This window comes from Condylura cristata, unplaced genomic scaffold (assembly GCF_000260355.1).
Source record: "Condylura cristata isolate star-nosed mole 26May11 unplaced genomic scaffold, ConCri1.0 scaffold00023, whole genome shotgun sequence".
In the NCBI taxonomy this organism is placed as follows: Eukaryota; Metazoa; Chordata; class Mammalia; order Eulipotyphla; family Talpidae; genus Condylura; species Condylura cristata.
In genome coordinates this window covers 32,742,380-32,759,943 of record NW_004567124.1, presented here as the reverse complement: position 1 = coordinate 32,759,943, position 17,564 = coordinate 32,742,380, and the positions used below count along the sequence as shown (strand labels likewise).

General features: G+C 37.5%; 1 protein-coding gene across 2 annotated transcripts in view; it reads left to right on the top strand.

Moving 5' to 3' along the window:
* Nucleotides 1–17,564, top strand: part of SLC12A6 (solute carrier family 12 (potassium/chloride transporter), member 6) — an 85,190-nt gene that overhangs the window by 27,664 nt on the left and 39,962 nt on the right. The window contains exon 2 of one of the 2 annotated variants that reach the window (XM_004687955.2): nt 14,843–14,887. The exons of the other annotated variant lie outside the window; for it this stretch is intronic. Coding sequence (XP_004688012.1) covers nt 14,843–14,887 — 45 coding nt within the window. The remainder of the gene's footprint in view (nt 1–14,842; nt 14,888–17,564) is intronic. 2 annotated transcript variants of the gene reach the window in all.

Here is a 17,564-nt window from a genome sequence, read left to right as displayed (position 1 = left end):
TCTCACACCAGTAAGAGTGCACTTATTAAAAAAACTAGCAACAACAAATGTTGGCGAGAATGTGGAGAAAAAGGAACTCTTCTACACTGCTGGTGGGAATGCAAACTGGTCCAGCCACTATGGAAAGCTGTTTGGAGGTTCCTCAAACTGCTAAAAATGAATTTCCATATGACTCAGCAATCCCACTCCTAGGTATCTACCCAAAGGACACAAAAACATTTAATTCAAAAGGATGCCTACACCCTTGTGTTTATTGCTGCTCTTTTTACAGTAGGGAAGATGTGGATTCAACCAAATGCCCTCAAATAGATAACTGGATCAAGAAGTTGTGTGTGTGTGTGTGTGTGTACACACACACACACACACACACACACACTGGAATATTACTCAGCAATCAAAAAGGATAAACTCATGCCTTTTATGGCAACATGGATGTTGCTGGAAGGGATCATGCTTGGTTCAATAAGCTGGAAAGAAAAAAATGGTTTCACTTATAGCAGGAGTGTAAGGGATCAGGAAAAAAAGTCAACAAACAACTATAAACCAGAGACATTCTACCGGAGTTGGGGTTGGAAAGAGCCCACGGGACTATGGGTGAATTGATGGCAGGAAGTCCATGGGGATTACATCTGAAATAAAAAAAAAAAACTGCTAAAAATACAGTACTGGTAGCAGGGCTCCCTGTACCTGCTGAATAAAAAAAAAAAAAATTCTAATTAAAAAATGTTAATGAGCAAAACAAACCAACAAGCAAAACAAATTTCCTTTGCATACACTATTAATCTGTGGTCAAAATCCCGTGCCTACAACATTTTCTTATAAATGGTAAGCACCCAGAACATAATTGTTGAATGAGGATCCTAATTTGTGTTTTCAGATCAGATCCTTCCCCTATTGGTTAAGGAGTGAATCTGTATGATCAGGACTTACTCTTTCAAAACCACCTTTTAAAGTGAAAGAAATGTGAAATATGTTTATCTAAAGTGCATAGAAAATAACTTGAATCCTGTATAAGGCCAAAGGAGAACATAAGGTGTCAGTAAGCTTTTTGTATAACATTTGCAACAGTCCCTGAATTCTTTGTTACTTCTTGGTGAGATATTTTCTATTTTAAAATACGTAAGTCCTGCCCTCTTCTGTCCCTAACTTTTCATAGCTGGTCAGATTGTGAATTTGACCCAAATAACTTTATCTTTTCCACTTACATTGTGGACTTTCTACTTTTGTGGAAGAGAGTTGCTAGCTCCCTTCCAAGTTTTAAAATCATAACTGTCAGCTTCTAGTGAACTTACTCCAGTGTATCTAGGATATGTTTCAATAAAAGTTATTCAGATAACTTCAGAATTTAGCCCATTTTCATTTTCTTTATGAAATTTGAAACTCAAAAAACAAGTGACTTTCTAATCCTTTTGCTTGGGAAACTACTAAACAGCACTGGTTACCTCAAGGGCCTCTATTAATCTAATGCTTATATTTAGCTTATATGCCAGAATTTGAATGATATTGTTGACAAGTACCCAGTACTGGTAGCAGGGCTCCCTGTACCTGCTAGTGTCTTTTTTCCCTTCCTGCCTAGTGTTGTCCCCCAATGCATGTGTTCTACCTCCAACATCAAGCTTCTTCCCCTTCCTGCACTGCAGTGGGCCTGAGCAAGACTCATCACTGGTTCTAGTTCTTTCTCTACTCCAGCCTCAGCTACTTGCCTGCTGGTCATTGTCCCACCATCTTTTCAGTTAGATGGGTCAGACAAAATTGCTCAATACATTCTGTGGAGTGTCCAGATAGTAGCAGAATGAATATACTGTGTTCACCTTTTCCATATACTCAAAATTAAATTGCAGTAGAAAAAAGCCATCTGTAATCTCTGGATCATGAGTGGACAACTGTATTATACATTAGGAGCAACAGTAGATGGAAAAGGGAGGGGAAGATAATCTAATCAACTGTGTTTGTTGCACTACAGGAGGGAGGGGTGGCTGCCATGCTGTGCCCCCTACAGATGTTGACTTGTGGTCACATTCCTGCATCAGAGACTTTGGGGTCATGGCACTGTGTTGAATAAGGGGATGTACAGAGTTGGCATTCAGGACCAACGCTGCATCAGAGGAGAACCAGAGGAGCAAGGGAACAGTTATTACCAACTGGAGCCTGAGGCTGCCAATATGGAACAGGTGGAGTCAAGCTAGTGAGAGCCAGCTCAGCTGTGTCTTCTCCTAAGCCAGTGCTATTATTTACATCCTGAGGCTGTGATATTTGAAACACCTGCCACCCCAGCCAAATCTGAGACAAGAACTCTTTCACTAACTAGAGTTTGAGCATCAGGATTTTAACAGTAGGAAAAAAACACCCCAGGGTAAGGTTCTGTTCTGGAAAAGCAAAGAGAGCAACTCCCAGCTTGTGGTCCTGTCTCAATTACAATTGTGCCCAGTGCTGCATCTGTGCTCAGACATAGCCTAGAGGTTGGGGTGGAATAACATCCCACGCTCATGCATGGGAGACTGATTACCTAAATGACTAGCCTATCCTACTTAAAGTAATATATAAGTTTAACACAGTCCACATCAAAATACCAACAGTATTCTTCAAGAATTGGAACAAAAAACACATTTATATGGAAATGTAAACGGCCTTGCATAGGCAAGTAATTCTGAGGGAAAAGGAGAGAATGGAGGCATTACTTTATCTGACTTTATAAAGCAGTAGTAACAAAAACACCATCTTGGCATAAATAGACACATGGATGAAAGAAACAGAATTAAAGCCCAGAAGTAAGTCCACACACATCAGTCATAGTTCTTAAAATTATTTTTTTCCCCTCTATGGCTATACTTCTGTACACTCACATTCCGAGACTTAATTTATGAGTGCTAGGAAAACTGGAAAGTGACATGTAAGAGAATGAAGTTAGACTACTCTCTAATCCATGAATAAAAGTAAATTAAAAAATGGATTAAATCTAGATGTAAGACCTGCAGTAGTCAAAGTTATAGAAGAAAACACTGTGATATTTTCTGTGACATCTGTGATAAAGATTTTTTTGAGCCACGACCCCTATAGCTAGAGAATACAATTTAAAAACTTTAACATATGAAAGAAAATATAAATGCATTAGAAAGAAATCCTACTTAGTGGAAGAAAAATATTTACATATTATATAACCTACAAGGGGTAATAATATCCAAGACAAAAAATTTATAGAATTCAGCAGTAGAAAAACAACATAATTAATAAATTACCTGAATTGATACTTCACAGCCTATAGATATCTGGAAAATGCATTACATTATTTCCATTAAGAGAAATGCAGGTTAAAACCATGATGAGGTATCTGTATCTCACGTTCAATGAGGATGACGCGTTTTAAAAAGGCCCCCAGACAAGAAGCCCTGGGGAGAATGTGGAGAAAGAGGAGCCCTGTTACGTTGTTGGTGGTGAACTTGTAAACTGGTGTACCCATTGTGGAAAGACATCTGGATTCACATTAAAAACTTAAAAATTGAAAATCCATGTGACCCATCAATTCCACTCTTGGGTATTTACTCAAAGAAGGTGAAACTATCAAATCAAAGCACGAAGTTCTACATATTTATTGCAGCACTAAGCAAACTAAATGTCCGTCAACAGAAGAGTGGATCAAGAAAATGTGGTATATCCACTGGTGGAATACTATTCAACCACAAGGAAAAATGAAATGTAGCCGTTTATAGCAAAATATAAAGAGTTCAAAGGAGGTATGTGTTGAAAAGCATGTCAAAATGATGCCAAATATTGGACATTTATATTTTTACTGTATATTTACAAGAACGAGGTATAGATACGAGGTGTGAGGTGGGTGTATGAGGAGATCAGCAGACACAGTGGGGAGCAGAACAGTCTTTAGATCTACTGAAATACACTAACGAGGGCAGCAGCAGGCGAGAGAGGAGAGATCTGCTGTGCTACATGTGTGTCAGCTCCCTGGGTGGGGATCAAACTCGAGATGCAGTGGCTGCGATAGCTTCGTATTGCTGTGCTTTAACCAGCTGTGCCACCAGGAAGGGCCCACAGTCATAGTTCTTTAAATGATGTTTTTTCCCTTTATGGATACACTTCTATATACTCACATACCCAGGGCTTGATCTCAGCTCCTCTCTCTACATTTTCTTTCAGGAAAGTTTGTCCTTTTTTCAACTCTATATTTTCATTTCTTTTCTTAATTATGAATTTATTGGGTATTTGAGTTTTTTCTTGAAATTATTTCTTGAAGTTTGGGATTGTAATGCTTCCATTCTCCTCTTAATCAAGAGAGTTTTGGCTATTTGAGGTCTATTGTGGATCCATATGAATCTCATCAATATTTTTTCTATTTCTTTGAAGAATGTCATTGAGACTTTTATTAGGATGGCGTTAAATCTGTATATTGCTTTTGGTAGAATGGTGAAACTACTTCACTGTCAATCAGCTATCATGTATTGAGCATTTTATAGCATATTCAAAGCTTTGTGTAACCAAAAGGTGTAATTGTTACAGCAACATTAGTATGTCTGATCCTAGTTAGCCTCCTTTCTCTGAGATTCTCACAAAACTTGAGAATGAACATGAATCCCTCAGTCCTCCATTCTTTTACATTCAGTACATTATGACCTATCCTCCTCCTTCATATCGTAAACTATTTCCAAAACCCTTCTCCTAAATTCTTACGTCTGGATTAACACTTGTTCTTTTATGCTAATGCACCTACCTGGATTCTAGATCCTTTCTTGCCTCCTCTCTCCTGTGTTTTTGATTTCTTTATTTCTTTTTTATTTCAATGTATTAAAATATTTATTTTTTAAAGGTTTATTTTTATTTAATTATGCACACAAGAACAGGGGTGTGGGCCAGAGATGCAGGAATGAGACTCACAAGGACAGAGTGGGATGCAGAACACTATAATACACTGCAGAGGGGAGAAGTGCAGAGACAGAAGAGGGCTGTTCGATCCCCCTGGCTGGGGGATCGAACTCCTGCTGTAGAGGTGATAGTGCTGTGACTTAACGCCTAGGCCACCAGAGAAACCCTGTATTAAAATATTTAATCTCGGCCTCCCTGGTGGCATGCAGGGTTAGTCTCAGCACTATCAAGCTATGGGCAGCTACTGCAGCACAAGTTGGTTCTGTCTGTATTTCAGATAGAATTTTAGGATTATTAGTGGGGGCTGGGATGCAGGATTGTTAAAAAATGGGAAAATTGGTCATGGGGGGAATAATTGAACTATTTTTGTGGTTCAAGTTAGAAAGGATGTGACTCAAAATGATGTCAATGCATTGGAAAAGGGGATTGGTTTGGAAGTCATAATTCATTGGATTTAGTGAACAAAGGAAAAGGATTAAAGTTAGAAAATATATATGCTGATTGGTTCTGCTGCTTTTCCCCATTTTTTTTTTGTGAACTAGAACATTTTTTCTCCTCTTTCTATTAATTAGGTATATTTTACATTATGTTTTATGTGTAGTATATTATATGCATGGAGAGGATAATTTATATATCATTATATATTATGTGTAATAGATACCTGATGTCATATAGGCATATTATTAGATATTTATTTCCTGTTTTATGACTTCTTCACGAGCTAGGTCCTTATTGTCATTCTTTCTGACTAAAATGTTTCCCTTTCTCCATTTTCTCTCACCCATTCTGCTTTTTTAAAAAACTAGTTAATTTTTTTATTTATATCTTTTACATCAGTGCGTATCCCCTGTGGAATTCCCACCACCAGTTTCCCCATGAGCCATGAGCCCTCGCTATAGTCCCTTGTGCATTCTGCTTTTTGACAAAAAAAATCCATCCTTCAGAGTTCAGCTCAGTTATACCCTTAACATCATCCCACATCTTTTTCTTTCTTTTTTGATTCCTACAATATCTGCACCTATACTTTAACAATTATTTTTATTATTTCATGATTGTCTCTGTTATTTCTTTCCTTTTCAAACTTCTTAAAAACAAAAGGTCGCTCTTGGTATCTGCAGTGTCTTGCATTGTACATGACATGTAGTAGGCATTCGAGTTTTGCTTGAATTAATAACAACTACCCATTAGAACTATCCTAGAGAAGATTGTTAGTTAGCACATTGAGAAATTACATTGGTCTAATAATGCTTGTCTCTCTCTAATAAATCATTTTATATTTTGCACTCGTGTTTCCTTAACTAAAATATTGCTTTCTTTTTTTAGACTTGTACATAGAGACTTTCAGTTGATTTCCATCTCCTTTAGACTTGTAAGACTTTTCTGGATATAACCCAGCCCTTCTAAGCAAACCATCCCAGACATGTGCTGTGTTTCTTCCTCCCTGTGACTGAGTTATGCTTAAGGTCTTTAAAAGTTCTACTTAAAACTCAGGTTGCTTTGATCTTAAGTCACTCATCTTTGGGCCATTGATGCACCACATACTATACCACAGGTTGCTGGCTACCCCACCAGTTCATTTCCATTTTCTCTCAGCTGGTTTCTTCAGGAGCATGAGAATACTTCTTCATAGGATTGTAGTCCATAGTTAGTACCATGGGAGTAGGCAGTTTCCCCTAAATTTGTCACTTAGAGATCACCTTTGTAATCTTTCCATTTTTATATTACCTTTGCATTTAGTATTTTTCCTTAAAATGGAGTCACTTTTTGGTTTCTTTTATAAAAGAAACTTTGTCACTAAACGAAATGCCAGCATGCTTGCCATAAATACAGTCTAAACTAAAAATAGATACAATACAAGCCATATTAATCTTGCTAGATACTGTTGCCCAGCAGAAGCTCTGAACACTTTAAAAGGAGATCAAGTTTTGAAGAGATGTTAAAGTCTAATGCCCACATAGAAAAAAACATTTGATAAAGCCTCCATTCTTAAAAGGGTCAATGGCAAGGGTGGAGAGAGAAAGTGGATCATACACTGATAATCTAAAGTCACAGTTAAGACATACCAAGGTATTTAGAACAAAATGAATTCAATAAATCTTTCAAGATAAAATTACAGTAAATATTCCGTGAATACTTGTAGATTGTAAGATTATCAAATAATCTTACAGAACTAACCAGAAGTGATAAGTATAAAAAGAACAAAATACTTTCATTACTGACATTTTAAAATACTAAAACCAGTATTTACTGTTCTAGGTGGATGATGTTTATCTCTTCCTCATTTCTTATCCTTTCAGCCTGGTTCTGAATTGGATTCTGTAGTTACATAAGCTATCCTTTCACCTTCTTATATAAGAAGGGTGGGGTCTAGAGGTGGGAGGAGAGACTGGATCTTCCTAATGTAAGTACTGTTTCTGAACTTTCTTTAAAAAAAAGATTTATTTATGTATTTATTCATAGAGAACTGGGGTAAAGGCCAGAGGCACAGGGGTTGTGAGAGGATTCACCAGAGACAGAGTGGGGAGCAGACCAGGCAGATTGACAAGGTTCACTGCTGAGGGGAGCAGCGGGCAAAGCAGGAGAGGTCTGCTACACCATGTGGCTCCCCTCTGGGGTGGGGATTGAACTCACATCGAAGAGTTGTGGCTGGCTTGCTTGCAGTGCTGCTCTTTAACTCACTGGGCCACCAGGGAGGACCCTGTTTCTGAACTCTTAATGTAGCAGGAGACATGATATGACCATTTGTGGTCACTGTAGTGCCACACCTAGATACTTATTTTGCTGACCTATAATTTAATTATTTCATAAGTGCCTTATTGTGATTTCTTTTACCTTAGTTATTTTATCACTTTATAATTAAGAGTTAACTATATTAATTAGCAGTTGTACTTACACATGAATTTTATGAACAACCAGCACAATGTAATAGAAAAATCAGAATCCAGGTGAGGATCAAATGAAATATATGAATACATTTTAAAAGCTATAAAATGCTATTAAAAGTGAAGATGTTATTACTACCATTCTTTAATAAATTTATATTTTTGACTCTTCAACTAGATTATGAGCCTCAATATTAAGACATATCCTCATTCCTTTATTTTTGTGTAGAAGAACTGGGATACAGGGCAGAGTTACAGGTGTGAGAGGACTCACCACAGACAGAGTGGGGAGCAGAACAGGCAGATCAACGAAGTACACTGTTGAGGGGAGCAGCAGGCAAGACAGGAGAGGTCTGCTGCGCCATGTGGGTCACCTCCCTGGCTGGGGATCGAACTCAGGCCTTAGTGTTGATAGTGTTGAGACTTAACCCCTTTGGCCACCAGGGAGGCCCCCATATACTTATTCCTTTATTCCTTATAGTATCCAGTACATTTTTAGGCATGTTTTAATATTATTGAACTAAATTGTCATTGTTCATTTGGATTTGACTTACTAATAAACATGTACTGGGAATGTAGTATGGACACTCCTGGCCTATTACTATTGTGATTATTTTATCAGAAAACTCCAAATCATGTATTAATATTTATTTAGTTTAAATTTTCAGCAAGTCAAACTTTGAAATATGATCAGTGATTCGGACTGTTAGTACCATAGGAATGTACTATTTCAAGTCTGTATGTTTATCAGTGCCTAGGACTCACCCACATTACTTTTATGTTATCTCAACACTATTGTAGTGCAAAATATTTAAAGTTTAAAGAAATATCCCTGGTGACCTGCATTCTAATATTTACCATGATTATCTGCAGCACTACAATTTTTATTTATTGAGAATCATTCCATGGTTCATCTAGGTTTTTCTAATACCATTTAATCAGCATCTCAATAATTTTCTGTTATACTATCATCCTTGCATTATAGATTGTAAATAAAGGCTAAGAAATATTTCCCCATAAGTTGCATGCATAATGGTGGAGCTAGGATCTCACTTTAGTTTCCAAATATTGTGTGTTTTTCATTATGCCTCATTTTTTTTTTAAAGATTTATTTATTTGTGCATACAGAGCTGGGGTACAGGTCAGAGACTCAGGGGTGGCGAAAGACTTCACCAGAGACAGAGTGAGGAGCAGAACAGGCAGATGGACAAAGCACATTGCTGAGGGGAGCAGATGGGCGGGTCAGGAGAGGTCTGCCACACCATGTGGTCACCTCCGGGGCAGGCGGGAATCGAACTCATGCGGAAGTGGTTTCAGCTTTTTAGTTGCAGTGCTTTAACCCGCTGCGCCACCATGGAGGGCCATGCCTCAGTTTTTAAGATTTATCTATTTATGCACACAGAACTAGGGTACAGGCCAGACATGTGGGGGGTGAGAGGATTCACCAGAGAAAGAGTGGAAGCAGAACAGGCAGATTGACAAAGTACAATGCTAAGGGGAGCAGCAGGTGAGACAGGAGAGGTCTGCTGTGCCATGTGGGTCACTCCCCTGCCCGGAACTGAACTCAGGCTGGGGCTAGCTTCAGAGTGCTGCCTGTCAACCAGCTGTGCCACCAAGGGGAGCCCCCATTTTTACTTTCTGACAGTTGCCTAGCTATCATAAATTCTTTCATTCATCATCCCCATCATTGCTTTTTTCTCCAGTCTTCTACAACTCAGTAAATGACATTTCTGTTCACCTAATTGCTCAGGAAGAGAACTTTATCTTCTTGATATTTAGCTACCATCCCATATCTAACCTGTATGCATGCTAATCTGTGAGCCCTGTCTTTGAAGCATACCTGGCATCAGGGCACATTCAGAACCTCTACTACTTTTGAGCTGATCCAAACTACCGTTGTTTTTTCTTTAATCATTGCAGAAGTTTTGTTTTCTGTTCCTCTTGCTTCAAGGTCTTTGCTCTAACTGTTCCCTCTACTTATATAGTATTTTTTTTTTCTGTAGATATTTGTATAGCTAGATGCCCCCTTTTAAGTTCTGGGCATTTATCATATTACCGACAGAACTTTTTAGAATGAATATCTGTATTAGCACACTAGCGATCCTTGCTGTCTTCCTCCCCACATCCCTCCCCACAATCCTCTATTCACTTTTTTATTTTGTTCTATTTTATATAACATCACTCTTGACACGTTTAAAATGTGTTTGTTTATTCTTTGTCTCTTCCCCACTAACAAAGAGCTTCCATGCTCTTTGAAAAAAAATTTTGGGGCCCTCCCTTGTGGTGTAATGGGTTAAAGGGTTAAAGCACAGCACTATGAAGCTACTGCAGCCACTGCACATGAGTTCGATCCCTGGCCAAGGAGGTACCCACATGGTGTGGCAGACCTCTCCTGATAGTGTATTTCAGTACATCTGCCTGTTCTGCTCCCCACTCTGTCTCTAGTGATCCTCTCACTGCCCCTGTGCCTCTGGCCTGTACCCCAGCTCTGTGAGCATAAATAAATAAATCTTTAAAAAAAAGTATTACTCTATTATAAAAAATGTTAACTGGAAGAGTTCAGATACAGGACATAGAAAGTAGAAAGGTACCCAGTCATATCTCAGAGTAGTGTTGTCAGGTTGATTGTATTGTTTGGATCGCATACCCAGAAACTCTTCAATTGAAATTCACTTACCAATTTTTTTTTTTTAACATCCTTTTTCATTCAGTTAGGACACTTGTAGGCATGGCTAATTTCACTCTAGTGGGTTATCTCCTTGTTCTAGCTTTCACACGCATTACTGAAACATTTGCAGGTTCTTGGAGGTTTGTCTTCAAATTAGTAGTGCTCTCCTTTAACTATAATAAATGAAAATCAAAATTGAACTTGTAGGCAATTATACAAAAGACTTACTTCTACTTATCTCAAATATAGGAGGATATTCAAAAGAAGAGTAGTCTTGACTAGAAAATTCACATATATATATATACACAGTTCAGAAGACAAGGAGAAGAATATCATACAGTGTAGAAAGAGGCATTCTTTTTTTTTTTTTAAAGATTTATTTATTTATACATACAGAACTGGGTACAAGTCAGAGGAGCAGGGGCAGTGAGAGGCTTTGCCAGAAACAGAGTTGGGAGTAGAACAGGCAGATGGACGAAGCACACTGCTGAGGGGAGCAGCCAGCCACTCAGGAGAGGTCTGCCGGGCCATGTGGATCACCTCGGGGGCCCGGGATCTAACTCTTACTGAAGTGGCTGCCGCTAGCTTGCAGTTCTCCATCCTAACCCTGCGTCTAGCTTGCATGCTGCATCCAAACCTGTTTCGCCACCAAGGAGGGCCAGAAAGAGGCATTCTTTTCAGGATAAAAAAGCCATTTTGGGCCTCCCTGGTGGCACAAGGGGTTAAGTCTCAGCACTATGAAGCTATATACAGGCAGCCATTGCAGCATGAGTTTGATCCCCAGCCAGAGGGCTAACCCACATCCTCTCCTGCCATCCACTACTCCCTTCAGTAGCATATATCAGTAGATTTACCTGTTCTGCTACCTACTCTGTCCCTGGTGAAGCCTCTCACTCCCCCTCCCCTCCCCTCTGCACCTCTGACCAACACCCCAGCTCTTGTATGCATAAATAAATAAATCCTTTTTTAATAAAGAAAAAAGCCATTTATATCTGCATTTATATCAGAATCTTGAAAAGTGGTGAAATTACAGTTTTAGGGAGATACTAGCGTCTGAAAAAAATCATATTTACTGTACTTGAATTTTCTGGATATTTTCTATTTTTAAAAATGATTTTTATTTATTTATGCATGCATGCATACAAGAACAAGAGTAGAGGCCAGAGGTGTGGGAGAAAGGACGCTCTAGAGACACAGTGGAGAGGAGAGCAGATGATCTACTGAAATACACTGCCGAGGGGAACGGTGGATGTGAGAGGAAAGGTCTGTTGCATCATGTGGGTTAGCCCCTGACTGGGGATCAAACTCAGGCTGCAGTGGCTGGTGAGAACTTTGTAGTGCTGACATTCAACCCCTGAGCCACAGGGGAGGCCCCTTTTTTTCTATTTTTACTCATAGATACATTGCTGGCAATTGTAGAGAACTTGTTTTATCTATATCAAGATAGAATGATAGAGTATGAGAAGCATGAACAGAAATTCTCAAAACATCAAGACTATCTCTACCCTTTATTTCTCAGCAATAGTGGAATATATATCTGGCCACTTGTTAACATAGGCATTTATGTTCTCAACTGTAAATATTAAGGTCCAAGAGTCTCAACTGTGTTCTGACCCAGCACACCTGAGAGTTAAAGGTATTTCCATTAATGACACCAAGTGGAAATCAGAATCTTAAGAAGTGGTGGTGTTTAGGATTTTAGGGAGAAAATGACGATGTTAATGCCTCTGCAACTTTTCCCTTCGGATCACTGGAGTAGATCAAAATGATGACTAGAGCTGTTCTGTTTCAGAATTTTCATAATTCTGTGCTTGAACCCTTGCTCCTTTTTGATGATAGGGCTGAATTTTACCGCTGAGATGAAAGGGAATTGGGAGGAGGGGGAGGGGGTCTAATGCATTGACTTACTATGGAATATACTTTGTTTTATGAATACACTTGCTCTATGTTAGGGAGAAATATGTAGAATATATTTTCATGTATCCTGTATATCAGAAACCAGAATTTAAGTATTCTGATTGGTCCTTTCTCTCTGGAATGCTTATAGTATTAGATTCAATTAAGTTTCATATAGGTAATTTCTGATACACCATGTAAAATGTTATTTGCATTTTTTATAAAACAGTAATTCTTACTCTTTTTTGTATCTTATGTGCAGTTTTCCTTTCTGTAATCTCAGTCACTGGTGTTAACCATGATCCAAATATATATACAATAAAATATTTTTGAAAGTGACCACATTCACATAACTTTATTACAATATACTGTTATAATTGTTGCTAATATCTTACTCTGCCTAATTTCTAAATTAAACTATCATATATCATGTATGTATTGGAAAAAATACTGTTTAGGATTCTATACTATTTGCAGTTTCAGGGATTCTCTGGGGGATCTTGGCACATATGGCCAATGGATAAAGGGGACTAAAATACAGTTATCAAAGTGTTAGATTTTTGATCAAATAGTCACGTAAGTGGTTCTCTGTCAATGTATTAAATGAAGGCTAGCATCCATTCTTGTAACTATCATAATTTTACAGTAATATTGGATGTAAAAAACACATGCAGTGCCTTTTATGTAATATGAAAATACCTGATACTTGTTTTTCACAAAATCATGTAGCTTATTGTCTAGATTGTATTTGGAGAAGATACTAAATTTCAGGTAGAATTTATTGAAAATAAAGATGTAACTTTTTTCTCATTGTTCACAGACTCTATAGTCTAAAATTATTTTTAATCCTCAGGCATAATCACGCAAGCCAGACATTAACCTGCATCTCTCAACAGGTTTAGTCTTTGGGAAAATTGGACCTCAGGGTCTTTTTCCATATTGAGCACTTAATGCTTTTCAAGTCTTCATGTGTTGGTTAAATGGTGATTGACAGCTTCCCTTAATTAGGAACTTGGTATATTGCCAATATTTATACCACAGATGATGAAGAAATTGTTGTAAAGGCCAAGTTAATCATTTTGACTTAAAAGTCAAATCAAGGCCCTCCCTGGTGGCGCAACGTGTTAAAGCACAGCACTAAGAAGTTAAAGCTACATCAGCATGAGTTTGATCCCCTGCCAGAGAGGTGACCCACATGGTGCAGCAGACCTCTCCTGACCCAACCGCTGCTCCCCTCAGCAGTGTACTTCATCAGTCTGCCTGTTCTGCTCCCCACTCTGTCTCTGGTGAATACTCTCACCACCCCTGCACCTCTGGCCTGTACCCCAATTTCTGAATGCATAAATAAAATAAAAATCTTTAAAAAAAAGTCAAATCATAATTTACCTATTAGAAGGAATGAGTGCCTTAGTTATGTATTGACTTTGAAGTGGTTTTAATAAAGAAAAAATATAACTCATCCCTTCTGCTTATTTATCTGTTTATCTATTTAATGCATACAAGAGCTGGTGTGTAGTCCAGAGGTGTGGGGTGCATGTGGGAGGCTTCACCAGAGACAAGAGTGGGGAGCAGAACTGGTGAATCTACTGAAATACACTGCTGAGGGGAGCAGCAGGTGACAGGAGAGGTCTTCTGTACCCTGTGGGTCAGTTCCTTGGCTGGGGATCCAACTCATGCTGCAGTGGCTGCTGATAGCTTCATAGTGCTGAGACCTAACACCTGTGCCGCTAAAGAGGCCCAATTGCTTCTACTTTATGAAACTAATATTGTGTGCCAAATTCATTAGTTTTTTAAATTTATTGTTTACTGTAGTAGAAAGTACATACTGCAGAGTTTACCATTTTACCACCACCTATTTCTAAAATTTCTCACCACCCCAAGCAGAAACTCTTTACATACTAACCCATAACACAGCACCTTCACCACATCCACCCCCAGTTGCTAATAGCCCCTACTTTCTGACCCTCTAAATTTGCCTTTTGTAGATATTTTGCATAAAGGGAGCAATACAAAGTATTTGTCCTTTTGTGTCTGATTATTTCATTTATGAAATGTATGTTTTAACATACATCCAAGCTTCTTTCCCTTTTATGACTGAATAGATGGATGTATGTACACCCCATTTTATGTACATAAATTTCCTTTACCCAGTCATTGTTGATAAGTAACATGTGTTTCCACATTTTCATTATTGTGTATAATGCTAACATAAACATTTTCATTTAAGTATCTGTTGGAGTCCCTGTTTTTATAACTTTTGTAATAAAATTCTACCTAAGAGTAGAATTGCTGGTTCATATGGTAATTCTATTGTTTGGCTTTTCAAATAAAGATATGTAATTATTTTTTGTAATAGTTTATATTCTGTCTTTACTATATTTTCATTAATGTTTCTTTAGCATTGAAAAATGGGGTTGTTGTTTCTTTTTTTTTAGCTTATTTCCTTGACTGACTTTTATTTTTAGAAAAGTATTTGTTTTGATCATTCATTTTTTCCCTTTCTTTTCAATTGTTTGTTTTTCAGACCCGAGTCAGAACTCCATCACAGGGGAACACAGCCAACTGTTAGGTATAGTATTACTGTGGGGATTGACTCTCTAAAGCCACTGTTTCCCCACTTAAATTAATAGACATTACTCCCTCTGTAGTTTTATTGTATATCCCCTTCTTTTCTACTTTTCATTTCTCAACTTTTTCCCCTACTGTTTCTGTTCCCAGCTTAGTGAGTTTTGGGAAATCACTTCTACAACTGATAGCTAAAACTCAGTTTAGTTACGCTGAAAAGTAATTTTACATGTTCTGAAATTTAAAATAATCCGTAAGAAGTAGTGCTTCTTTTTTATCTATATAATTTTGAAAAAAAGACTGTATTACCTTGAACTTTGCAGCTATTTTGATCACCTTCATTTTATTTACTGATAGTACTTCATAAACTTTGTTGTCTTGAGTAAGCCATAGAAATTAGTGTTCCAGTTCCTTACCTATAAAAGATCTTTAAAATTAATTGATTTGTTATGGGTAGTACATCAGGTAAGCTTATAATTTGATAAGAACTTTGCATCTAAGGACTGATAATTTTTTAAATATAAAGTATACTTTGTTGAGGAATTCAGACAATACAAAAGTATATATGAGAGAGTAAAAGTCCCCACTACCTCATCTCTACACACTTAATATTCTTGTTACTGACACTTTCTTGGGTATTCTAGAAAATTTTCATTATAAATTTTTGTGTTACATGTGTCTGTGTATGTCTATTCCTCCCCTCCTTTTTTTTACTAATGGAATTACAAAGGTAATTCTGTGACTTTCTTTTTTCATTTGAAATTTTATCTTGGACATCTTTTATCAGTACACAGAGCTCTGCTTCATTTCTTTATGATCAAATAATATTCCATTGTATTCCTGTATTATGGTTTTACTCAGTTCCCTATTCATAAGCATTTACATTATCTTCAGATATTTTACTGTAATATATTATGTTGCAGTGAGCATCCTACCCACTCACCCTTGCATTCTCATTTCCAGTATATTTGTTGGATAAATGCCTAATAGTGGAACTTTTTGACCCAAGGCTACATATTTTCGAAGAAGATAACATCAGCTTAACCGCCCATCAATAAAGAGCATGAAGACATAGTTAGCTTCCTAGCATCAAAAACAGTTGTCAGTTTCAGCTTTTTAAATCTAGTTGGTAAAACGACATCTGTGGGTTTTTGGGTTTTTTTTTTTTTTGGTACTGTTCTAATGTGTGAAGCTAGTACTTTTAAATATATTAAGAAACACTTTATGTTGTGTGTGACTTTTGAGGCATATTTTGATTTGTACAGTGCTCAACTTTTATGTACTTGAATATGTGCGAAAGGAGCTATGGAAAATATAAATTACCAGAAAGTCCAAAGTAAGGACTTATATATTAAGGATTCAGAGTATTAGTTGAAAAAACTGGAATAATCCCTTTCTACAGTTATTATGTAAAGGATGTAATTTTTGTGTTTTAATTCTCATTTCTTTGAGTGAGTTTATGAGCTAGAACAGTAGCTGACATCTGCACAATCAGTAATTATGTGTTAAGTGGTTTGACATAAATATTTAGCTAGGTATCTGGTCCCTAGAGTTCTAGCTTTTTAATTTTGGGGGCCATCACTTTTCTCTTTATGCTTTACTTAGTTTACTGGCTAGTTATTTTTTTTAAAAGATTTATTTATTTGTGCATACAGAACTGGGGAACAGGCCAGACAAGCAGGGACGGTGAGAGGATTCACCAGAGACAGAGTGGGGAGCAGAACAGGCCGACTGACCAAGTACACTGCTGAGGGGAGCAGTAGGCGGGTCAGGAGAGGTCTGCCTCGCCATGTGTCACCTCCGGGGCAGGCGGGGATCAAACTCATGTAAAAGTGGCCTTTTAGCTTCTTAGATTCTTAGTGCTGTGCTTTAACCTGCTGCGCCACCTGGGAGGGCCCTACTGGCTAGTTATTTCAAGCATTAAAAATTTGTCTTCTCTCTCTATAAAAATTTCATGTTTGAAACAGAAATGGTTAAGGTTTCATCAGAAGTTTTTCTCATATCATAAAAAGGACATTTTCCCCCAAAGCTGTTAAATTACTTCTAGTCTGATACATGCAAAGCAAGTAGAGAAATTTGAGAAGTAGTTGATCATCTGACCAAGAACATGTGCATAGTGGAAACAGAGAAGGACCTAGCTAATGGAGTGGACAGTCAGGGGGGTTGGTATCATTCCAAAGTTTACTAAACCAAATGTTGTTTTCAGGTAAGTAAATGATATGGTAAATGATAACAAATTTTAGGCAAAAAGAAGTAGTACGTGATTGTGAAGAGTCTCTTGGCAGTAGTAGCCAAAAGCTTTATAGTATTTGCAGAGAATACTCCAGATATTAATTTCATCTAGCAACCTACAGCTATATTCAATTTCAAACAACCTGGGAGTTTGTAGAGTGTCATAATTAGATTCTCAGGTAAGTTCGTCCTGCTACATTGGCTGTTCTCTTCTGAGTTCATTGGCTCAGATTATATACTCCTTTTTCCCTTGTGCATTTAATAACTTATTTTCTGTCTTCCAGCCTATTTGTTTAAACTACATCTTGAAAATTCTTAAGACTGTTTAAAAAAAAAGTTGATTTTGCAAAAAATTAAAAGATGATTTCTTGTATTATTTTTTAAAAGATTATTTATTCATACAGAACTGGGGTACAGGCCAGAGATGTGGAGGGTGAGAGGATTCACCA